The 25357-nt window shown below is 45.2% G+C and overlaps 1 protein-coding gene across 3 annotated transcripts; it reads left to right on the top strand.

Moving 5' to 3' along the window:
* The first annotated feature begins 54 nt into the window (after positions 1-54).
* On the top strand, positions 55-25357 carry LOC144730286 (uncharacterized). 3 transcript variants are annotated; one of them, XR_013587805.1, is made up of 9 exons: positions 55-745; positions 2796-3615; positions 7057-7224; positions 8523-8616; positions 8874-8997; positions 9618-9791; positions 11535-14296; positions 15363-15467; positions 16608-25357. XR_013587805.1 is itself a non-coding variant. In XM_078610976.1 (8 exons), the coding sequence occupies exon 6, from the start codon at positions 12923-12925 to the stop codon at positions 14078-14080; it is 1158 nt and encodes a 385-aa protein (XP_078467102.1). In that variant the 5' UTR covers positions 55-745; positions 2796-3615; positions 7057-7224; positions 8523-8616; positions 8874-9791; positions 11535-12922; the 3' UTR covers positions 14081-14296; positions 15363-15467; positions 16608-25357. The 3 variants fall into 3 exon arrangements, 1 of the variants encoding a protein (XP_078467102.1); XR_013587806.1 differs by having other exon boundaries at positions 8523-8612; positions 8874-9791; XM_078610976.1 differs by having other exon boundaries at positions 8874-9791.

The raw sequence follows: 25357 nt of genomic DNA, 5'->3' as shown, positions 1-25357 counted from the left end.
GCCTTGGCGAGATGTAAGCGAATCAGCCTCACGCTGGGAGGCTGTCCATCCGAACCCGGCAACTGGAGTTGGATTCCCACTCATGGTCACCAATACCATCAGTGAAGATTATCCGAACCGGTCCTGGGCCTCCCCGAACTCAACTCGGCGGCTTCAAATGAGTACTTGGTGCGTTGTGTAAACATCGCCACTGGGGGAGACAAAGACGGCCAAGCGTGGTGATGTCCACCCACCACCCTCTCGTGTGCCGTTCCGGTCTTCATAGATGCTGCTCGCTAATGTGAAGGCGATACACAGGATCAGATGAATAAAAAAATATTAGATTTTTATATACAGTATTTAAGTGATTTGTTTACATTTCTATGAGCACTCCTATGGTAATATTTTGTATTGTTTTTGTAACGTTCTGACCAGCCCTTACTGGATAACTGTGAAAATAAATCTCAATAGCTCATAGGATTCCTCCTCCAGTATATAGATAAATTTTCATATTGTGGACGTGGGGCTTTAACCCTGGGGTGAGCTTGGCCTGACACGTGGGGGCGTGGCTTGACCGACAGTGGGCGGCGCATGGTCGTGGGGCGTGGCCTAACCCGAAAGTTTGAGGGGCCGCGCAATAACAAAGGGGGCTTGGCGTCTCACCCTGAGTGACATCTGAGCTGACCAATCACAGAGGAGACCGCGAACGCCGGACTACAAGCCAGAGAAGCGCGCTCCTTTAAAGTTAACAACAACATTGTTAAATGTAAGTAGCGCCTCTCTATTATTGTTTTATTTGTTTAATACATCACTTGTGGTGCCATGAGTCGAGTCATATGATACAATTACCTTGCTAGACATGGCTAAGCTTTTAATAAGGGGCGCCGCGGTGGCGAGATGTTAACTACCTCGCCTGGCCTACAGGAGCGTGTAGGTTCCATCCCGATCCTGACGCCTGCTCTATATTTGTATATTTTTTTCCCCGTGGTCACATAGATTTTCTCTTGGTCCTTTGGTTTTCCCCTCCACATTTAGAAACGTGAGTTTAGAGTTTTGGTTGCCATAAATGTCCACATGATAAGCCACTTCGTTGAGCTATCACTTGTGTCCAGGTCGCTTCTGATAAAAGCTATACAGCTCAAGTGGGCCTTACCTGGTAAAATAAAAATAGTTTATAGTTTAGTTTATAGTTCATAAGAACTCGTGGCCAAGGGTCAGCGTCTACTTCAAATATTGTTCAGGCTCTCGAGACCTCCAGAGTTATTCGTGATGTTTTACATTTGGTTAGTTTTGAGCATAATCGCAACCTTATATAATTATTACGTGATACACACACTGAATATACGCACATAAGCATCGTGTACACGTGTGCCGTGTCCTCTATTGTCTACATAGACGGCTTGTGCTAACGAGAGAACGGTCATGACGTACAATGTTGTGACATGTATCAGCCATTTGTCGATTCAGCGTTTTGATAGAGGCCTCCCCCACACCATGTCGTTCGTGGGAGTTGTTTAACCATACTTCGCCATGCTGGTCAATGCGGGTTTGTGAAGTGAGGAGGCCCAGACACTATATGCAGATACGAGTTGGCCTGTGCTTGCAACTGCGGCATTACATTCTCATTTTAAAATAAATTACACATCTTCAAGTATAGTTTAATACTCTTGGATCTTTCGGTAAAGTCACGTAGAAGGGAAATAATAAAATTATAAAAAAATAAAACAATACAATTCTCACGACGTTTCGGCCACAAGACAAGCAGCCGTCCTCACAGCTGCTTGTGTTGTTTGTGTTGTGGCCGAAACGTGAGAATTTTATTATGTTTTATTTTTATTATTTCCCTTCTACGTTACTTTACCGAAAGATCCAAGAACATGAATCCCTGCAGTCACGAAAGCTTTACATCGAAAGAAAACAACTTCATTTGAATGCTTTGTTGAGCAGGGAATGCTTTATTGAGTTTGTGGGTTGAATCTATCTGTGCGGAGTTGTGTTATTTCCCCATATGAGGTGGGGTCTCTCTGGGTTCCACTCACACAAACATATCAATGCAATGGGACCTTTCTGAAAAAGCTGTATTTAGACTCAATGAGGCTTTCCTGGGTAACTAGTTAATATTGTAATAATTAGCATGAGAGATAATGAAGTTCACTTATGAGTGCCATTAACAGCATTCTTTGGTTATTTCGATAAGTCACGTAGATAGAAAAAATATAATAATAAAAGTAAAAAAATTAAACTACGACGTTTCAATCACAAGCGATCGTCTTAGTTTATATTTTTTATTTTATTTACTTTTATTATTATTTTTCGATCTACGTGACTTTTCCAAAAGAACCAAAGAATATGAATTCCTGCAGTCACGAAAGTTTTAAGCCATTAATAGTACCATATTTTAATGAAGACTATTTTAGTTGGTTGTTTGGAAAAAAGTGTCCATTCTCAAAACTTTTTGACGGGCCCTCATACAGAAATGATATTACAATCTTATATGGAGATTGCGAGTCAGAGTGTTGTGAATAGTGGACTGAACGTATGGTGCCATCATTATCTTGTTGTTGTGTAAAAACATAAAGGCCTATTTGGTGGGTAACATTATGAAAATGGAGGAAGTTAGTCATTGTTGTTAAGAAACAAAATCCAATATGGGTGGATCAGAGGAGTAAAATCGTAGATGATAGGAACTGCAATATTGTGGAGTTCTGGTATAATGAGTTGTAGTATATATGAATCTTATGTCACCTTATGGTATGCTTTTGTGAGTACACATATGACATGGGTGTAATGCGCATGACCTTTGTCTTTTGTTTCAGATGTGTGAGAGCAACTCCGCTGCGAGTCATGGTGCTGGGAGAATTGCCTTTACCATCGATGGCACTTCACCAGCATACGTCTCAAGCCCACCTCAATCCGATAGAGTTACTAGAGTGAAAAAACTAATCTCTTGTGATGTCTGTGGGAAAACATTCCAACTGGCATGGTGCCTAGATTCCCAAATGAGAAAGCACAAGAAGACCCGTGACCAATGGTGCGGCATCTGCGGACAATGCTTTGATCAGCCAGGCAAATTCACAAGGCATATGGAGACCCACGAAAAGAACTACATGATAAAGGGTGCACCAGGTTTGGTGAATAACTGCAGTTTTGCCAATGCGGTGTTGAATCCACCGTTGCCCTATGAGATGTGCTCAGTCTGCGGATTTGTGTGTCATATTGAAATCCTGAAAACTCACAAAAGTCTTCACGCACAGTTCTTGTACAGACCGAAGCCTGAACATGATTACGCTTCGACAGAAGATAGCGGCGTTAAGATAAATTACGTGAAATTAAATTTTCTTGAATGCTTTGGCCTAGTTCCACGTCAAGAAACTGCTTCACAAGTCAGTGAGAATAAACCATACGCTGCTCTCGATCCTATTACGAGCATAAAAGTGTTGATTGCCTTGCAACAGAAGAAGGAAAAGCGAAGTGGACCTAAGTCTGTTAAAAGTAAAAAGACCACCACCAGCGGAAACAATTGCAGCAGTAGCAACAGCCAGAATTCGGACATCAAGAGGATGGACTGCACGGAAGCAGGAGGCTGCGTTGAGAAGAGCATCCCCAAGGTGGATGAACCCAACCTGGAATCTTTGGGTACGTAATGCACACTACATTTCATTTGGATGTAATGATAGTTTCACAAATTAAGTAATGTATGCATATGTTGACCATATTTGTATGCCTGTGCTGAGGAGTCTAGAGATGTGATGTGGTGCTGCTAGGATGTTGTGTTAAACTCTGGGTTTCAGCCACTTAGCCATGATTAAACTGGCTTCTCATTAATGGTCTCATCCCAGTTACCAAACACTTCCAGCAAACACTTCTGATGTCGCGTGTCATGTAGGAAATTGCAATAACCTCCTAGTGGATAAAAAACGGTCACGAAGGGATGTCATGAGTAGTGCAATGATATCTCCTTCCACGAGCTGTTCTCTTACATGAGGTGGTTCACTGCTGTGTGAGAGTTGCACAGGGATACTTCATCTCATGACATGGTGCCAATAGCACCATTGGAATAGAACTGAACAAAATACATTGTTTGCCAAATTCCAAAAAGTATCTGTTAATTTTAGATTTGAAGCTTTCGTGACTGCAAGGATTCATATTCTTAGGTTTTTTCGGTAAAGTCACGTAGGTAAAACATTAAAATTAATAAAAGTAAAATACAATAAAAATCACGACGTTTCGGAGGCAACACAAGCTTCCGTCTTCAGGTGGAACCGTCACAGCCACGACAGCTGTATCAAGTAAATGAGAGATTGCAGGAGCTACCCCTCCGTTTATATAATGGTTGGAGAGGGGGGGAAGGGCCAAATACAGCACACTTTTTATTCATATGGTAAGGTGAGGCTTAAGAGGGTGAGCCTTTGTTATGGAGAGGCACGGTTTGTGACTCAACCTGGCCTACCTAACAATAGTGTGAAAAGGAGAAAACAACTAAACATGGTAAAACAAGTCTGGCTGTCTATCAATAACCTGTAATAGTTGTCTGTCAAATAAGATTGGCCAAATAAGTGTAGTTAAATCTTTTTTGCATGGTTAATCACATCTTTCCAATGATTACTCAGTTTGTAACCATCATCACGGTTGAAATTATGTCTGTGTTTGTATATTTGTATGGCTTCGTGTACAAACCTTTGATGGTAGCCAGGAGGTTTGCAGAGAACCTTGGTCTCGGAAAAGACAATTTTATGAGAGCCCACCGAGTTGTAGCAATGATCGGCTTGTTTCCCTGGGAAACAAGCCTCTTTTTCAGGAGGGGCCTGCCAAGTCTTCGCAGGAGTAATTTGTATGTTTGGCTAGTACCAGTTACGTTGTATGTTTTTGTTGTTGTTTTGCTATGGGAGTAAATTCATGCAGAGAAAGGGACCATAATTAGGAAAGCGAAGCCAGGCACTCCTTCAGAAGATGTCATGCACGGGCGTGACCACTGCACCACCCTGCCGCCCAAACAAATGTAATTCAAGTAATGTACAACACTGGCAAATAAACCCTATTAGTATCAGCCGAATATCTGGACAATCTGGCATGTGTATAGCTGCATCGGTGTTTTTGTAAGTCGTGTTCAAATTGCCTGCTATTAATAATATTTTAAAGTACAGGTTGCCCACCTCTCGTTTCATTTGACTTACCGGTTGTGCTCATTATGTTTGTCAGGTAATATGGCAAGGAAAATACTTCGCAGCACGAGTTGCAGCATCAGGACAATTGTTGACACACTTGACCCCTCTACACAGGTTGCAGTTGAGAGTCAATGCTGTGATGTTGTGCGATTGGTGCAAGCGACCCATCATTGTGTTTTGATGTTGAGCGGTTAAAATTGCACTCTTGTGGGGTGAGGTCAAGGCCGATGACTGGTTCCAGCGATATCAAGATCAGCATTTTGAAGAGGCTCGCGAATGATGATACTGGGCAGTTGGGTGCAGTCTCCCTCCATTAACAACAGAGGGTAGAGGAGTGACGCTCACAACAATTGGCGGAGCACTGGGCGTATACTACGCATCGAGTTGGCAGCAAGTTTATCTCAGGGAGTTAACACAAAACTGGGTCTGTCCCGCGTGTTCACGCTATAGCGCGTTTTCACAACAACGCTTTTCGCACAACGCGGAACGCGCACCGCCATAACGCGACTTCTGAGCGGTCGACGGCGAACTACTTTCTTGAGCTGCGTGGTTGAGCGAGATGATAGGGTAACGCGGCGGCGTCCCTTCAAGGGCCAAGTACGGCACACTTTTTATTCATATGGTAAGGTGAGGCTTAAGAGGGTGAGCCTTTGTTATGGAGAGGTACGGTTTGTGACTAAACATGGCCTACATAACAATAGACCAAGGTTCTCTGCAAACCTCCTGGCTACCATCAAAGGTTTGTACACGAAGCCATACAAATATACAAACACAGACATAATTTCAACCGTGATGATGGTTACAAACTGAGTAATCATTGGAAAGATGTGATTAACCATGCAAAAAAGATTTAACTACACTTATTTGGCCAATCTTATTTGACAGACAACTGTTACAGGTTATTGATAGACAGCCATGTTTGTTTTTCCACCTGAAGACGGAAGCTTGTGTTGCCTCTGAAACGTCGTGATTTTTATTTTATTTTACTTTTATTAATTGTAATGTTTTTACCTACGTGACTTTACCGAAAAAACCTTAGAATATGAATCCTTGCAGTCACGAAAGCTTCAAATCTAGAATTGTTTTACCATGTTTAGTTGTTTTCTCCTTTTCACACTATTGCTATGTAGGCCAGGTTTAGTCACAAACCATACCTCTCCATAACAAAGGCTCACCCTCTTAAGCCTCATTTAGCATATGAATAAAAAGTGTGCCGTACTTGGCCATTCCCCCCTCTTCAACCATTATATATACGAAGTGGTAGCTCTTGCAATCTCTCATTTACTTGATGCAGCTGTCGTGGCTGTGACGGTTCCACCTGAAGACGGAAGCTTGTGTTGCCTCCGAAACGTCGTGATTTTTATTTTATTTTACTTTTATTAATTTTAATGTTTTACCTACGTGACTTTACCTAAAAAAACCTAAGAATATGAATCCTTGCAGTCACGAAAGCTTCAAATCTAGAACAACCGTAATTCTTGCGCTTTTGTTAATCATTAACATTTGGTCAGGAATAATATACTTAACATATATGATCAAGTTACGATATTTTGAAAAACACCATGGCAAATTGTGGATAATATATTGTGCGATATGTACCACTTAATCGCAAGAACTCATAATAATGACTCGTGTTGAGTGTTTAATATGCAAGCAATGAGCCCACCACAGGTTCGGAAATGTTAGAATGGAAGCAATGAAATAAATGAAAATCTTTTACTCTGCCATTTGATTTTAAATTACGACTCTTCAAATGGCTTTGGATGTAGTAAGCAGTATTTGAAATTGTTTAAACGTCCTGTATTCTCTTACAACATGTTTTGTATTCCTAGGCATTAAATGTGTACTAAAAATTCAGACTAATTGTAAATCTAATGGCACCACTTTAATCGATGTCCGTTAATTTTTGTAGACGTGGTAAGGTTTCGAGACACACTCGGCGATGTGAATGAGGTGCGGCTGCGTGAAATGCAGTCCGTGTCCTTCCTTGTCCATTTGTCTTCATTCCAACGTCAACTTTTGTTCAATCTTTCTCTGTCATTAAGGCCACATGGCCACACTACTTATTAGTTCTTGCAAGGTAAGCTGGAGTAATTTTCTTTTCGACATATGCCCCACCCAATTCTGTACTGTTCCAGTTTCTCTATATGTTTTAAAATATAGATTTAAATAAATATATATTTTTAATCCACAAATCTTCCTGATATTGCTGATTGTAATTACTGTCGAAACGTCGTGCTCAGATTGTAAATGTTGTCGCTTTGCTCTCCAACACACAACCGGTGTGCTGTACTTGAAACAAATTGGCATGTTCTGTTTACGTGACAAACCTTACTAATTGGCTGTGTCGGGTGGTGGCGGGTTTAACAACATATTTTCCCGATCTAACCCAAACCCCCAAAAACCTGTATTATGATAGAAAAAAAATACTTTCCCCCTTTTTCGTTTTGGATAGTTTCAAATCTCTAACGTATTTCAAATAGTTCTGATGTACAGTGCTACATTTCAAATTACGCTCATGTTTGCAACGGGTTATTTAAGATATATTAAAATGGTGTAGATTCACGTTTAAACTCGCTTCCAACCCGCATTCAGCATTTTCTTCTTTAGCAGTCATCCGTAACCACAATTTGTACATCGATGCACTACCCATTTGACTATGGGTTATTGACCTTGATTTTTAAATGTAAATATTATTGAGTGTAACATCCTAAAGAGCGGCTTTTGAGTCGTCGACCCTATTTATGTTATATTCACATCTGAAACGCCTGTGCACATGTATGTAATCCGATTACACACTCTCCTACTTGTTCATCAACTCTCTTCGTGGTGTAGATTTGATGGCTTGTATAGCAACCATAAACAAATACAATAACCCATAGTCCGGGTGACTCATAATCCGTGACTCATTATGCCAGTGGCCCAGGTTTCACTCTTAACTCTCTACCTGTGTGGCATGAATAAAGCGTACCTGTAAATATCCTAAGTAAGTTTGACCTGACATTATTGCACAACAATTGCCCAGCCACCGTGGGATGTTTATCCTCCAATGTGTATCTGGCTTTGACCTGAATTATATTAAAGTGCAGCTCTGCAATTGCTTGGTCACACCACCGCTGGTGAAAAGACCTTCATGAGAGCGAACTCTTTACGAGTATTTGGTCTACTTTTCCATATAACAATAGGTTTTACCCTTTCTGGCAATACAACAGGTGTCAAGATGTTAAAACACCAAACAGAATCCTTATTCAAGGAATCCTGTCTGCATTAACCACACGTACTTGTGGTGAACATGCAAACATGCTCTGATAATATATGCATTGTCTTTGAAACTGATTGGTCCACACATCCCATATTCTACTTTTCCATGTTGACCAGATGTGTTGGAAGAGCTGGCTGAAACCCACACTTTGCTGCATCACACGCGACTTGCCGATCAGCTGTGGTGTACCCATTAAGCGACCTCTGGTCTGTGAGTTCAGTATACAAACCATTAACAGCATGGCAGCTTTCTAATTTGCTTGTGTGATAATTAACCGGTGTCATCTCTTGCACAGCCTGAAATAAGTATTGGCGTAAGGGATGGAAATTATTACTCACTCACCTGCATCTGCCTTGTGCTCCCAGACACATAAGGACCTTACTACCGCTGTGAGAAATTGACTGGCGTAGACTGCTGCATGGCGATTATGTATTCACGTCGTTCCTGCTGTTTTCCTCTTTTGCTAGGCAATTGGTGTTCCAACACCTCAAGATGCAGTTCCTGAAAGACGTGGGCATTCAGAACATGTTCGTTTTGCCTGCGATGAATGAGTTTTTCCGAACACACAGGGAAGTCACACTGTTCATCGAGGTGCGTTTCCCATGTTTATTTCACTCGATTGGTCGTCTGTTTGCAAGGTAATGCTGTGCCCAGAGGTCACCCACTGAGTTTTTTTTTACCGTAACATTACCGTCACTTGGGATTGGTGATCGATTCAACAGGGCAAAACTATTTGTAAGTTGCGTAAACATGGCAACGTAATAATTGTCAGACCACGGAGGACCTTCAGAATGCTGAGTGTGATCTTGAAATTGATCCATGACTGGTTCGGGGAATATTTGAACAATTCGAATATTGGAGCGATATCGTCTTGCATACGGGACTCAGTGAGAAGTCTGCCAGCGGTTTTTTGAGTCCATAATCGAGATTTTTGGGTTAGAGCACGTAAACATGCAGTCAATAATACATGTAAATATGCACTATTTATGTGACGTAGCCCAAAAATCTCGATTACGGATAATATTGGTTGCGAAGGCCTTCGTTTTAAACTTGTTTTTTGAGTCATCTGGAGTGTGATGATGAAACTTATCGGGAGGCCATAGACGAGACGTGGGGGGGGGGGGAGAGAGTTGCAGTTGTTGAGCCTATTGGAGCGAGTTACAGCATCGTTGTCCTCTCCGACAATGGCATTGCTTCTCTCCTTCGCAAAGGAGGTAGCTGAGCAGTTTGTCCATCTGCTGAGCCACGCAAGTAAGACAGCAGAGCCCCTGGGCCTAACCGCGCTGTCACGCGTGGAGATGCAGCTTGCCAAGCACTTTGACTCGCGTGACCTCCCCAGCCTGGGCCTCGGCTCTTTCTTGGACATCCTCGATCACAACACCCAGGTGTGTACGTGGTGTGCATGGGCCCACCCGCCTCCAGCTGGTAAGAGGCAGTACAGCAAGTAGGTGTGCGACACTGCCCGTGCAAAGTTTGAGTGTACTTTCCGCCTCCGAGTGGCACTCAATGTTAAGTTCGTTTCCGAAATTGTGCGCGGTAATATTAGTTAATTATTATGAACTTAAAACTCATTTGTCGATAACTCGAATACGTTTAAGTGTTATGTAATCACTGCCAATGCAGAGCACAACAAAGTATCACATAAGATGCATGGGTTTTCTCTTGTCACTCTTAAAAAATAATTGTGAATATTGGCAAACATCCCAAAGGTAGATATTGAAAAACACCTTTAAAAGAGAGTGTACAGTGGTGACATTAACTAAAAATATATCCTAACACTATATATGCAAAGTGGCCGGGTGGCTCAGAGATCAAAGCGGTGCGTTGGCAACAATGAGATTCTGGGTTTGAATCTGCATTTAGACCGCTTGGGTTGCAACTGAGTTGTCAAGTCCAGCAAGTTGATCGTCCCAGCCCCGTCACTAGCGACTGCACAAAACTAAAATATTCTTCAACTTGGTTTTGCACTTAATTTTCTTCATTCCATCTCTGAGAATAACAATTTCAGCCTGACTCTCGTGCGTTGCACAATCTCATAACACAGCTAATGTGAAAGTGTTGGCTCCTATTGTGTATAAGATAAAAGGCCACCCACAGCATTTTAATGACACACGGCCTGCACGGTTATGCGAGATTTACGAATGGATTATTTATTCGTCTCTTGACATGACGCCGATAGCGCATTTGGAAAACAAAAATTGAGAACGAATTTAGTTTTAATAGGCAAACTTAAATCTGTATAATTGTATCAGTTTTCATGCTCTGCATTGTGCGAAGCAGCTCCATGTGTATCGTTTAGCTTTAAGCCAGTGTGGCAGCCTCGACACCGCAGTGGTGAGACACGGGTCCCTATGTGGTTTTTCACCGATAAAGTAATTTGCAAGTATTTTATCGGATTTGGCAAATTTGGAACATGATGTAGTTACACGTGGCCAATTCTATTTTTTAAATACAGCGTCACAGGATTATTAGAATTCATTGTGAAATTGATCTCTTTGTTTATGGTGAATAAACTGGCAACATTAACCAGGGCTGATGCTGGGCTTGAACCGAGAACCACCACTCGACCATGTTTCCATAAATTTGTGCAGTCACATTGACGCTGTTCGCGTCGTACGCAATGGACACTTCATTATGAGCACCGCCTCTGGACCTGTTTGGCCCCTGGTCCATTTTGAGAGGTCTTGTAAGGGCGGCGTATTACAGTTTGATTTAATATCGGCACGGCAAATAGCCAATCGAAAACCACCCGTTCTATGGGGGGGCTCGGCGCTGGCACGGACTGGATGTGCCAGTGGAAAAGGGCCGTGGACTGCGCTGTGGGGCAGCACTACGGCGTGCATTCTTGCCGCAGCCTTGGACACGGCCAAGGTTGCGGCCGGTTGCTTTATATGGCACATAGTTTGAGTAAACCTTCATCATGAATGTCGCCTTCAGGAAAAACATTTGGATTGAATAATTGACTGTACGTGCTTTGATCGTAAAAAAGAGTTGTGCTAGTTAATATTAAGATTGCGATACATCGGTTAAATCGATTTAATATTTATTATTAAGCTGACAATTCATGTATTGAATTGCACGTGTAAGAATAAATATTTTAACATTTTTATCCCTTTTTATTTTAATAGTTTCACATTGCCACTGAAGACACTAGACATTTTCAGTGTAAGTTCAAAAGAACTGGCACACCTTGTGAAAGACCTAACGCAGAAGATCCCTCGGTTTAATCTTCCACGAAACTCATGGTCCGAAACCGCATCCGCACAAACCATGGCAGATGCGGATACCTGATGCACAAATGGAAAATTAAAAACTCTGCAGTGTGTGGCTGTGGTCATCCAGAACAGATCGTACAACGTGAAACCATACAATGCTCGATCCACAAATACGAAGAAGACATCACAACGATACACTCCGCTCGCTACTCCTGGCTTGACCACCTACATGTGAAATTGTAGTTGTTGTTCTGCATCTACATCAGTCATATGAAAGAAGAAGAGAAGTAAAAAAAATGTACATTCACAATAATAATCTACCGGCCATGACGGAGTGGTGCATTGATTCCTTTTGACGAGGCAGATGCTGAAATGTGTGTGTGTGTCAGAAAAATAAAGTTTCCCTTCTTCAGTCACTCTCAACTGCACTCGTATTGTTTAGAGACCTCAACAATGTACCTTGCCACCAACTTAAGTCCCGATCCCCCTTTTGGGATGACGGTTGTCACCATCTAAGAACCTCACTAAAATCCGGAAAAACGCTGGCGAACTGAGTGGAACAACGCGGACGTCCAGAATAATCACCTCATTAGAGACCCATACATTGCACCTCCTGGCTTTGACATGCCTCCATCAACTGCATCAGAACAACGACAAGCCAATGCGCACATCTCCTTCGTAAATAGAACATTTAAATCAAGCCACAATGTGATTGTGACCATGCAACCCAAGCTATGCACGTTATAATATAGCACGTTGTAGTATAGTGTAATATGAGGATATATCCGGCTCACTGACGTATCACAACTCGTCATGGTGATTGGCTCTGCCGGTCCTGGTTTACAGCCAATGGGGGGAAGCCTGGGGGCATGGCCCTGACGTGATGGAAAGGTGACAGCTATAAGGATTGGTTCTGCTGGCTTTGGCCTCAGCCAATGGGGAGATGAGTCAGGGGCGTGGTCCCGGGAGCTGACGAGGGAGCCTGGAAGATTCGATGCAGGTTAACGAGGATTGGCGGAAACGTATCACATGACCCGGGTATTAAATAGGGGTGGAGACGAACGACACGTGGTCAGAACGGGAACGAACAGAGGAAGGGGGCCACGCGGGAGCGGGGCTCCGAGTTGCCACGTGTTAGTGCGTCTCTCTCTGTCTATCTGTCCCTCTCACGCTGCCTATCAGCAGCGTGAAGTAACTGTAACATAAGTTGAATAAAAGACGGATTCCAGAAGTCGTCTCAACGAGCTTTATTACATTGGTGTCAGAAGTATCTTCTGAGACCGTTTGGACGATCCTTCAAGATGTCCAAGCACCTCAGGAAGAAGAACCCACCGGACCCTCCATCGGAGGAAGAAGTTGAGGCGGACGAAGACGAACTGCTGGGAGCTGCGGGTCCTCTGCCTCCGGCTGCTGCTCTCCTCGGCGCCGCTCATCGCCTACAGGTTGGAGAAGCGACGGCCTCGACTGCGGACGAGGGATGGCGGCTACTGGCGGAGCAGATCGAGTCGCTCCGCGCGATTTTGCTGAATTTGGTGACGGCGGTCGCATCCTCAGCGGCCCTTGGTCAGCCGCGTGGGTTTCAGCCGAGTGCCGATGACCAGGATTTTCAGCGGGAATCGACGTCCGCCATTGCTCCTGCCGCGCGGGGAGAGGCCTCCATCTTGGGCGGGGCGGCTGCGATGGAGCCGCCGGACGCCATCTTGGGAGGGGCTGCTGCAAGGCGGCCGCCGGACGCCATCTTGGGCGGGGCTGTCGCCACCCAGCCGCCAGACGCCATTTTGACAGAGCCGCGAAGAACGCGAGAAGCGGGAATGGAGACGCTCGAGGCGTCGGACATTCACCGCGGACATCGCCTTCCTCAAATCAAGGAATTTATCGCCGGGGGCGATTGGAGTGCCTTCATGTGGTGCTTCGAGTCGGCCTTTAGATCCGTTCGATGGACGGAGGCACTGGAGGCGCTGCCCACGCTGCTGGATGATGTCTCCCTGGCGGTCTTCCGATCCATCCCGGCGACCAAGAAGACGACGCTTCGTGATGCTTTCACAGAAATGGCGGAGTTTTATGACCCGCCGACGGCGGCTACCAGAAAATTTATGTCACGTCGTCGAGGATCAGAGGAATCGCCCTTGGCCTACCGGGGGGCGCTGTTAGCTCTGGCCATGGCCGCCTACCCCGACTCATCGGCTGATCTCCTGGATCCTCTCATCCTTTCCCGAATGCTTGAGCTATCCCAGGAACTGAACATCTTGTTGCCGGTATGCGGCCACGAACCGCTCACGTCGCGATGGGTGGCGCGCTGCTTGGACGCTAAGTTCAATCTGAAGCGCTGGGATCAGATGGCGGCATGGATGGGGAATCCCCAAATAGACGGTCCACCGTTGGGGTGGTCTCCACGGCGGGTCGTCCACTGCTCCGATGACTCCGGCGATGACGAGATGATGGCTGCTGTTCCTCGCTGAGTCCCGAGACGCCGGCTGCGCAACCAGCATGATGATACGGGTCGACCACGTGCAGGGCCCGGGACGAGCAACCGCCAGGCGACGACGGCCACGTGCTTCAAGTGTGGCCGACGGGGCCATTTCGCCCGGGATTGCCGCTGCCGACCTCTGCCTTCTCAGCTCCCGTCAGGTCGGCTTCCACCTCCTCCACCGGACGCGGATCCACGACACCCTCGGGTGAGTCGGCACAAATCGGACACCCGGCAGGTCTTGTCACATCACCCATCCACTCGCACACATGTTTGCGCTCCGGACGGAAATTGTTGTACACCTGTGTCGATGCCACACTCTACGACACAATGGAAAAAATTGGCCCGTAGGGTGGTAGCTGCCGCGTCGGGCTCATCGACGGTACGAGGTACCATCGATGGGATCGATGTCCGTATTTTGGTGGACACAGGCGCGTCTGCCACCATAATTTCCAATGTCATTTTTCATCTCCTGTCTATTCCCACGTCACGGATCCGTCCGGTTAATGACGCGTGTGTTGCGCGTAGACGCCTACTCCCCCCCTTACTTTGTTAATGCGTCTCAGATGCCCTAATAATTATCTAAATTGGATTCGGCTTGTCACCCTTTTCCCGGGGGGGGGGGGGGGGTGATGTAATATGAGGATATATCCGGCTCACTGACGTATCACAACTCGTCATGGTGATTGGCTCTGCCGGTCCTGGTTTACAGCCAATGGGGGGAAGCCTGGGGGCATGGCCCTGACGTGATGGAAAGGTGACAGCTATAAGGATTGGTTCTGCTGGCTTTGGCCTCAGCCAATGGGGAGATGAGTCAGGGGCGTGGTCCCGGGAGCTGACGAGGGAGCCTGGAAGATTCGATGCAGGCTAACGAGGATTGGCGGAAACGTACCACGTGACCCGGGTATTAAATAGGGGTGGAGACGAACGACACATGGTCAGAACGGGAACGAACAGAGGAAGGGGGCCACGCGGGAGCGGGGCTCCGAGTTGCCACGTGGCAGTGCGTCTCTCTCTGTCTATCTGTCCCTCTCATGCTGCCTGCCAGCAGCGTGAAGTAACTGTAACATAGGTTGAATAAAAGACGGATTCCAGCAGTCGTCTCAACGAGCTTTATTACAATAGTATAGCACGTTATGTAAGAGCAAATATAATGTGGCACACAAATTGAAAACAATCTTATTTAAAATGTAAAAAATATATATCGAGCTTTATTTATTTCTTTTTGTCTTTCGTTTGTCAGGCATTCAAACCTGCTGCTGCTACTGTTTCAGACTATGACGTGACCAATGGCAGTGAGGAGGAGGAGAGTGGATCCGTGGAGTCCGAAGCCAAGTCAGATTCTGAGTCCGAGGATGAAGAGACCTCCGACTCGTCCGGTAGCTATGACACTGATATAGCCGCACTCAGGGAGCAGCAGTGCTGCTCACAGAGCTCGTGCATCGCTTGCTTTAGTGCACCGCATCACAGAGATGTTACTGGGTTCAAGAGTCGTGCTTTCACAAGAGGTGAAATCAGATCCCCAAGTGTAGAGAGCTCATTGTCTGAACCCCCCAAACCAATGACTGCCCCTGACCTTCCCTCCCTCCCCTCCCCTCCCTCCCTCCTTCTTTATGAGTGTAGAGGTGTTACGGGAGGGCAAACAAACACACCGGGGGTGGTTATGCCCGCACGCGGAAGGATGCTTACATCCACATCCGCACCGTTTAGCCTGGGGGGCTAATACGGCGCTGGGATCCCCCACGGCCCCACCCCTCGGTGGGGGAGTTGCTATATAAGGCGGTGAGCCGGAGGGCTCGGGATTCAGTGTTTAGCTTAAACCAGCGAAGAAAGAAGACTGGCTAGATAGGCCCTGGGACTTCCCTGGATCGCCGTCCTTCTCAGGACCGACCCGGGCAAGCCAGTGGCGTGGCCCCGAGAGCCCAGAGCCGATGTTCTTATAAGAGCCGGTCTGGGGACTCAGGGTGCCGTAATCCCAGCTTGACCAGAGCTGGGTCAGCTAGCCTCCCCTAGCCCTGTAGTGGAGGACCTGGGAGTAGGCTAGCCGGGACAGAGATTGTGGGATCTCCCTGTTAGGCGGGTGAAGGGGCCGATACCCCTTCGAGTGTTGTATATCTCGGCCTGTAATAAACAACTGTAGTTCAATAAATAAGTGTGCCTCCGACTACGTCGTCCAAGTTTCCTTGAACCTACTACATGAGTAATGTAATGGATTGGCGTGATTTAATTCAGGAGTCAATTCTTATTTTTGTCTCATTTGTATTGTTGCTCATTGTTTCCCCATCTTGTTGCACCGTTATGTTTGTAACCATTACCGTAAGTGTAACATATCATTTGAACTTGATTTGCATAAATCGTCACCTATGTATTCTCAAAAGGACACCTCAATGAATGTATAATAAGCATAAAGAGTATTTTTAAATGCATGGATTAATGCATGATTGCATGCCTGCTGCTCAGACCATGGTTTGTGATGATCGATGATGATGACATTGTAACCGAATGAAACTGAAATCCAGGAGATGAGGATTGTCAGAAGTTCGCCCTTGCACCTTCGACCTACGAGGTGGAGGAGAAGACTGACGAGGTGGAGGGGAACATTGACGAGGCGGAGGAGAAGAAAGACGAGGTGCTGGAGGAGGTCGCCTCGGGCATAGTGGCCGACGTGGATGGAGCAGCCGCGTCCGAGGGTGAGGGGACAGCCGAGACGACAAACGCCGATGGAGACGTGGGGGAGGGGGAGGAGGCCAACGGTGGAGGATCCGTGCAGAGCCATCGTGGAGGACATCCGGTGAGGAGCTGCCTCCACGCCAGCGCGCATCGCAACCGAGCAAGCCGTACGCACTGTTGGATATATGCCCCCCTTTTTAATTTTAAAATTTTTTTTTAAGAATTATTCTGCCAACATAGATAATATCGTTTTTTTTAATATACACGGGGCAACGTGAGAACGGACACGCCCTCACACTCCCACAGAGGCCCCCACACACTAACACAGATGTGCGTACACCTCATTTCAAAGGAAAGAGAGCATGAAAGAAGGGTAATCAAGATCATAAAAACTCCCCGAATTTCACACAAGAGGAACAAGGGAGGGGGGAATGGTAGCCGGGGGGTTCTGGAAGAAACATCCTTTCGTAAAGAAAAAAAAACCCCTTTTTTAAGTACAAAACCAGGCCACGAAATATATAATTATATTCTTAACAAAGGAACAACATTAACGAAAAAAAACACAAACGGGTTTTGAACCATGTTAGACAAACTAGTACAACTTAGCCATGAAGTAAGCAAACAGTATCCATCCTCACTACAATTGAAAATCAGACTACAGTCTGCACCAGAATCGCGACCCATCATTGTTAATTAAATACTGACATTATTTACCTTTATAGAATTTCTACACGGCCGGGCCGAAGCATCGAAGAACAATTATGGCATATATTTCGCTCCAAAACAAAATTCTTAGCCGGGATAGCAGATTAAATAATCACAAGAAGTCAAATAATAAGTACGGAATTAAAGTGAATATCCTAGGAGCTAACGGTGAATAAGGCTCTCAAAATTAACCAAACACAACAACCCCCTGAAAACAACAGCAGCAACACGACCGTCTTTGTCTTTCCGAGAGGATCTCCACACGCAGGCACAAAGCCGGGAAATGACACCAATAAAACTCCCGGGCAATGGCTCAAAGGAAATTAACACGCTCTCAGAAATAAATAAATAAGCGCATGCGCCGGGCGCTTCCACCGTGGAAACAACCGTCTTTGTCTTCCCACAACACGGACAGCAAAAATTGCACACGCAAGGAATAACATCTCCATGAGAGATCGGGTCACGATGAAACATCGGGAACACGGTTTCGGCATAACTGGGGCATAATGGAATAAGTCGCATTTCAACTTCCAAACCAAAACAACTTAAGCTGTGTGAGACAAAAGATATGATCCCCGAGCGAGGGCGGAAATAATTAAGCTCGCTTAACGCGTAGGTTGTCGCGACAAATATTATTCAGTAACAAAAACATGGATTCGAATATCTCTTTTATATATATATATATAACTCGACGCGAATCATCGGTCTGGCTAATGTATAACTTCGTTGGCGCCGTCACGAGCCCCCCCCCCCCCCTTCCAGAACGACAACAGCTGTGTCTTCAAAGCTAATAAACACACGGACAAACACGCAAGCGAAACACACGGACGGACACACACACGGATGCAGATGGTCACACACAGGAAGGTTTTATGACAGACTTTGAACAACTCGGGAAACGGAGGGGATTTTTCTCAATATAAGCCGGAAAAAAATCCATTCAAAACACTTCGTCAGGGGCCTGGCCCCCCACCACACATCGCCAGGGCTTCGACTCCACCACAGATCGTCAAGAAGCTTTCGTCATCCAGCATGACGAGAATCGCGAGGTAGCGACGTGCTGCTACAAGCCGAGGTCTGCACCACCTAAGAAGAATTACTACACTGAGCCGCCGAGCTGCGAGTGAAACGGACGGAGATTCCAGCTATCACTCTCGAGCCAACAACTTCAACCCAACGTCAATACCAGCAACGAGCGAAAGCATCGTTCATCGCCAGAGCGACAACCAACGAGAACCGACTCGTCATCCAGCAGTGGAGAGAAAGAGCGCGCCACCGCGCCGTCAGCTACGAGAGCGCGCCACCGCGCCGTCAGCTACGAGAGCGCGCCACCGCGCCGTCAGCTACGAGAGCGCGCCACCGCGCCGTCAGCTACGAGAGCGCGCCACCGCGCCGTCAGCTACGAGAGCGCGCCACCGCGCCGTCAGCTACAAGAGCGCGCCACCGCGCTGTCAGCTACCGAGAGCGCGACACCGCGCCGTCAGCTACAAAGAACGCACCACCGCGCCGTCAGCTACCGAGAGCACGACACCGCGCCGTCAGCTACAAGAGCGCGCCACCGCGCCGTCAGCTACCGAGAGCGCGACACCGCGCCGTCAGCTACAAAGAACGCGCCACCGCGCCGTCAGCTACCGAGGGCCGCCAAGCGCCGCCAAGCGCCGCCGCTCACCTCATCGCGGAGAAAGTGTCAGCTGCAACTCGCACAGACGGCAGAGAGGTTGTATCGCTCCCCACATACAGACTCGAGGAAACACAGAGAAAATCTTGTCAAACCAGTTTCCTTTGTCATAGAGCCTCGCCGAAGAATTAATTAAAACAGAGCCAGATTAGCTCTCCCGCAACACGCCCTCACCCACCATTGACTCCAACATTCCGTTAAAAGAATATTATACTTACCGATGAATCTATTGACATATACTTTCGCCTCGGGGATACAATAAGTGCTTTTATTAACGCAAAACGAAATGTGTCATGCTTGTTTTCAAACTCGGCCAGTCGCCGATGGTGATCGATACAAAAACGAACTAATGAGATGCCTGGTGGAGAGGTAGAGGTTACGATTGCATAATAATTTTTGGTCATTCAGTTCGTTAAATGCACAATATCGAAAATGCATAAGAGTTTGGAGTTATTCAATTTAGTAAATGCATAAGTGTTTATTCATTCATTTTAGTCAATGCTTAATCTCGTAATTGCATAAGAATTTTAGTTATCCATATTAATCGAATGCTTGATATCGCAAATGCATAAGTGTTTGGTTATTCATGGATTATTGACGCATGTTTGACCTGCATGATAGAATGTCACATGCTTGTTAGAATAAAATTGCTTAACACCAACTGTTCGAGTGATTCTTTCCAAGTCCATGCAAAACCATCTTATTTTTGATAACTGTATCCTGTGATGAGATATGAAAATGGAGACCTAAATATCATAACACACACTAGGATAATCGGTAAACGTTTAATCATTGATCATCGTGTTATCCTGATTGACATAACTCTGGATAAACGAAGCTGAGCCTAATTACCACAACTGCTCACATTAACATCAGCGCAAGCATCCGCATAAATTACCACGACTATCTCCGCGATTATCATAAATTATGCATATAATTACTCACACCATCATAATTTATGCATGTTAATACACACATTAACATAATTAATGCGATTTGCGCATTTTTCGGAAAATTATTAAATTTTCTTATTTTCATCAAAATTTCATAACTCCAACACATACAACATAATGGGGGCTCGTCCGGGATCTCTCACAGACAGTGTTTTGCATGGATGATGGAATGAATCACTTCGTGTTAACCAGAATATCGTGACCAAACATTGCATTGTGATTGTAAACGGGCGTAAAACAAAAAAAAAACGCCCTCTAAGGTTAAAACCCAGAATAGCAGGTTGAAACAGAGACAGTGGAATTAAGATAATATCGTATCAAACCGATTGCACCCTGTGATAAATGGTGTTAGAGGTACGCACACTGAATCGGAAAATTACAGAATAGCTCGAGTCAAACTGACCACACTCTGTGAGATAATTGTTTTATATGCACTCTGAAAGGAAAGGTCAAAGTAACTCCTGCCACTTGAGATGATAGGATTAAGAATAATTTTTGAATGGGTTACGGGGTACGGGGAACTCGTATTAAAACGTACCGACCAATCTGTTACAAAGCAGTACAGTCAGAGAGACATATGGGAAGGGAGCTGTATCGATAACCCGAACACACCTCGGGGGAAACTAATTGACTGGATAAAAGGTAACGAAGGCGAACACGATGCAAAAACTGCAGAGAAGGCAGGACAGGACTCATGTCTTCTCACACAGGCATACAGACAGGGATGGTGGAATAAAGAAAAAATTGGAAAGGAAACGGGAGAGAAATCGTCTCTAATAAACGAGGAAAAATGTCCCCACACCATCGTAAGGGAGGAGAGATCAGGGCTCGCGACACCAGCGAAACTCACAGACGTGGATCCACAGAATAAATATGGAAGTAACATTAAATCACACTCTTGGGTACGTGGACAGAGTCCAGGGACTAATCGCAAAAAAATTATGGATATCGAACAAAAAATCCTTGACAAACAGAAACCTTCACAATTCGAGAGAAGGGATGGAGAGATACATATGCAAACAAAAACATGTGAGATTGACAACTTCACAGATAGAGGGAAGCAAAATGTTAAAGTAAAGTCGACAGGACGTGCTCCACTAAGAGCAGAGGCAAAAACTGAAGGGAAATGGCAACACGAGCGACACGGCACTGGGCGCGCACACAGAAAATGCACACCGCTTAATCACGCCCCACACAGAACAGATAAAAGTGACAGATTGCCTGATGATAACTTGTTTGATGATGACGCTGACGGCGATCAACTTTCGGAATACCTATTCACCAGTAAAACCCTTAAATTGATGGACAAGGCTCTAGTCAGAATTCCCGATTTTGACCCCCACAATAAGTCCATGGATATACATACACATATCGCGACAGTGGAAGAGGAGGCAATGATTAGAGGGCTGATGAGACGGGATGAAAAAGCGAGTTTGTTGAAACGGACCTTACATAAAGATTCTATCCCATGGGTAATGTCACTACCACACAAGGTTAGAAATGATTTTAAACAACTGAGCCTGGCAGTGATTCGGAAGTTTGGAGAATATTCGACACTCACTGAAGGGTTTTATGCTGTAAAATCGATGACCCAGGGCATGGACCAAGATCCACGTGACTACCTCGTACAATTTAAAAGAGCGTATTACGCAGGTGATGTGAATCAATACCACGAAGGAGATAAAATGTTCAAAATTATGTTTTTTGAATCCTTGAGCCCAGAGATTACAGAAAGGGTGAGAATGGTTTTGAATCCAGAAACCGCATCCTTACGCCGCATAGAGAGCAAGGCGTACATGGCATGGTTATACAGAGCTAAGAATCAGAATTCGGATCCAGAACACAGTGAGAGGGATAAGGAACCCAGCCTCTCAGAGAGGAATAAAAATCACCGAACAGTCCCACAATGCCTAGAAGAGCAAACACACACGTACCTGTGGCAAAATAACCCAGAGAGAGGTTGGCACGAGAATGAGAGCGGCACAAAGCCGAACATTCAGAGGAATCGCAGGAGGGGGAGGTTCAGAACAGAACCATACCAACACCCCATGCCACGACACACACAAGGTCAAAATTACCCACAGAGATGGCGAAGTAACAATCCAAAAAAATTTGGCACCCAAATGGGAAAAACACTGGGCCAAAAATGTACGAGAATCGTAGGAAGGAGAGGTTCAGAACAGAACCATATCAACACCCCATCCCACGACACACGCAAGGTTCAAATTACGCACAGAGATGGCAAGATAACCACCTAGCGGGAAGGTGTTACACAAACCGCGGAGGTATGGATGCGAACATGCAGAAGAATCGTAGGATGGGAGGTCAAACACAATCGATCCAATTCCGACCAATTCCTCCACCGGCTATACCAGGAGGGAATAGAGGAATAACACAGAATGCGGTCCAAATACATGATAAACAACCCACAGTGAGCGCGAGCGAGCGGCCAACACGCGCCCCACCCGCCGAGGTATTAAACCCGGAGCTCAATGAGAAATACAAGCAGGCTGCAAGTGACGGGGCGGGCAAAAACACGAGCAGTGCTCTTGTAAATGACGCGCGGATCGAATACAAGGACAGGGTTGCATTGAAGCGTGATCGGACAGTACAAAGAGAGAACACAGAGACACGCCCTGAGGAGCGCAGGCGTGAGCCTTTGAATGAAAAATATCCAAGGGAAACCAAAATGTATGTGGATCGGAGTGCTAAAATGGAGACGAATGTTCATGACATATCGGGAATGGTGTTAAAATCTAACACACTCGTAAAAACAAAGAGGGCAACATTACGAGGGACAGAATTAAATCGACACACAAACTCGGCAAATGTGCATGTAATCGCAGAGAGAGCGAATGCCACGAACCAAGTGTCAAAGTGGGTTGTGTGCGCGAATTCTGATTATGTACAGCACAATTTTTCACCACACACTCCCACGACGCGAGAGAGTGAGAGAGGAAATTACAAAAACGAACCCGAAAACCGTGATCGAATTATCAAAGTGATAAGTGGTAAACCAGGCAACAGGAGGAAGGTAACGCATAAATGCGTTCGAAACCGCTACCTAGCGTTTCCCAGGATTTAACAAAAACAAAGATGAAATTCGTCGGAATTATGATGTATGAGAACCATGTAACTGATGATATCGATGTTTTAACGTGTTGTTATTTTCCTTGCTTAATTCAAATGTAACCATGTTAAGCAAAAACAAAAATGAATATTCGTCGGAATTATGATGTACAAGAACCAATGTAACGCAATATCGATGTTAACGGTTGTTATTTCCTTTGCTAATTCAGATGTAACCAGATTAAGATTGTAATACGTGCACGCGCGTTAATAACCGCCGAGAGTAAGGGCGGCTGATGGGATGCATGACATAAAAAGGGGGCATTACTTTGTTTGAAAATTCGCCAGTGGCCAAATCGACCCCTGATAATTTACAAAAGGGCGGACTGTTGGATATATGCCCCCCTTTTTAATTTTAAATTTTTTTTTTAAGAATTATTCTGCCAACATAGATAATATCGTTTTTTTTAATATACACGGGGCAACGTGAGAACGGACACGCCCTCACACTCCCACAGAGGCCCCCACACACTAACACAGATGTGCGCACACCTCATTTCAAAGGAAAGAGGGCATGAAAGAAGGGTAATCAAGATCATAAAAACTCCCCGAATTTCACACAAGAGGAACAAGGGAGGGGGGAATGGTAGCCGGGGGGTTCTGGAAGAAACATCCTTTCGTAAAGAAAAAAAAACCCCTTTTTTAAGTACAAAACCAGGCCACGAAATATATAATTATATTCTTAACAAAGGAACAACATTAACGAAAAAAAACACAAACGGGTTTTGAACCATGTTAGACAAACTAGTACAACTTAGCCATGAAGTAAGCAAACAGTATCCATCCTCACTACAATTGAAAATCAGACTACAGTCTGCACCAGAATCGCGACCCATCATTGTTAATTAAATACTGACATTATTTACCTTTATAGAATTTCTACACGGCCGGGCCGAAGCATCGAAGAACAATTATGGCATATATTTCGCTCCAAAACAAAATTCTTAGCCGGGATAGCAGATTAAATAATCACAAGAAGTCAAATAATAAGTACGGAATTAAAGTGAATATCCTAGGAGCTAACGGTGAATAAGGCTCTCAAAATTAACCAAACACAACAACCCCCTGAAAACAACAGCAGCAACACGACCGTCTTTGTCTTTCCGAGAGGATCTCCACACGCAGGCACAAAGCCGGGAAATGACACCAATAAAACTCCCGGGCAATGGCTCAAAGGAAATTAACACGCTCTCAGAAATAAATAAATAAGCGCATGCGCCGGGCGCTTCCACCGTGGAAACAACCGTCTTTGTCTTCCCACAACACGGACAGCAAAAATTGCACACGCAAGGAATAACATCTCCATGAGAGATCGGGTCACGATGAAACATCGGGAACACGGTTTCGGCATAACTGGGGCATAATGGAATAAGTCGCATTTCAACTTCCAAACCAAAACAACTTAAGCTGTGTGAGACAAAAGATATGATCCCCGAGCGAGGGCGGAAATAATTAAGCTCGCTTAACGCGTAGGTTGTCGCGACAAATATTATTCATTTTTCGAGCTTAGCTCTTATCTCAGAGAAAATCAGACTTATGCGCACCGAACTAGATCAGTTAGACAAGACACTCTACAAATCACACTTATCCTTGAGTGCAACAATGTCCACATCGGATTGGGAACATGTGGAAAAAATGACTGCCTCTTCAGCTGCCGCTATGTCGACTAAATGTAAGGACAACTTGATTTCCAAATTCAACCGCCTCTCAAACAAGAAACCGGACCCACACATTGAAAAGCTAGATGTTAACAAAGTCGTAATTAATCGCAGTAACAGTCCTATTTCTGAAGGTTTGAAATCCGTTTTAGCTAAAGGACTAAACTTTGCAGTCACACCTAGACACATACCAGTTAATGATATAATTGCTCGAGTAGATGTAGCTCTCAAGGGCTTGAGTCACATCGCTGCAGACGTAGCAAGATCGGAAATCTCTGTAACCCTCAAAAACGCTAAGATGCCAGCTAGCAACATCAGCAAAGATGAGCGTTTTGAATTAGCTCAATTAAAAAAGAGGGATGACATTGTCATCCTCTCAGCCGACAAAGGCAATGCCACTGTCATCATGGACAAAATAGAATACAACAACAAAATTCAAGAACTACTCACCGATGGCAGCTATACAAAAATAAAAA

This window comes from Lampetra planeri, chromosome 2 (genome assembly GCF_965212315.1).
Source record: "Lampetra planeri chromosome 2, kcLamPlan1.2.h2, whole genome shotgun sequence".
In the NCBI taxonomy this organism is placed as follows: domain Eukaryota; kingdom Metazoa; phylum Chordata; class Hyperoartia; order Petromyzontiformes; family Petromyzontidae; genus Lampetra; species Lampetra planeri.
The sequence above is the reverse complement of the archived record's forward strand: the minus strand, read 5'-3'. Positions and strand labels throughout refer to the sequence as shown.

Bases quoted from the DNA above. Each gene is read 5' to 3' on its own strand.
- LOC144730286 (XM_078610976.1), top strand. From the start codon at position 12,923: ATGTCCAAGCACCTCAGGAAGAAGAACCCACCGGACCCTCCATCGGAG.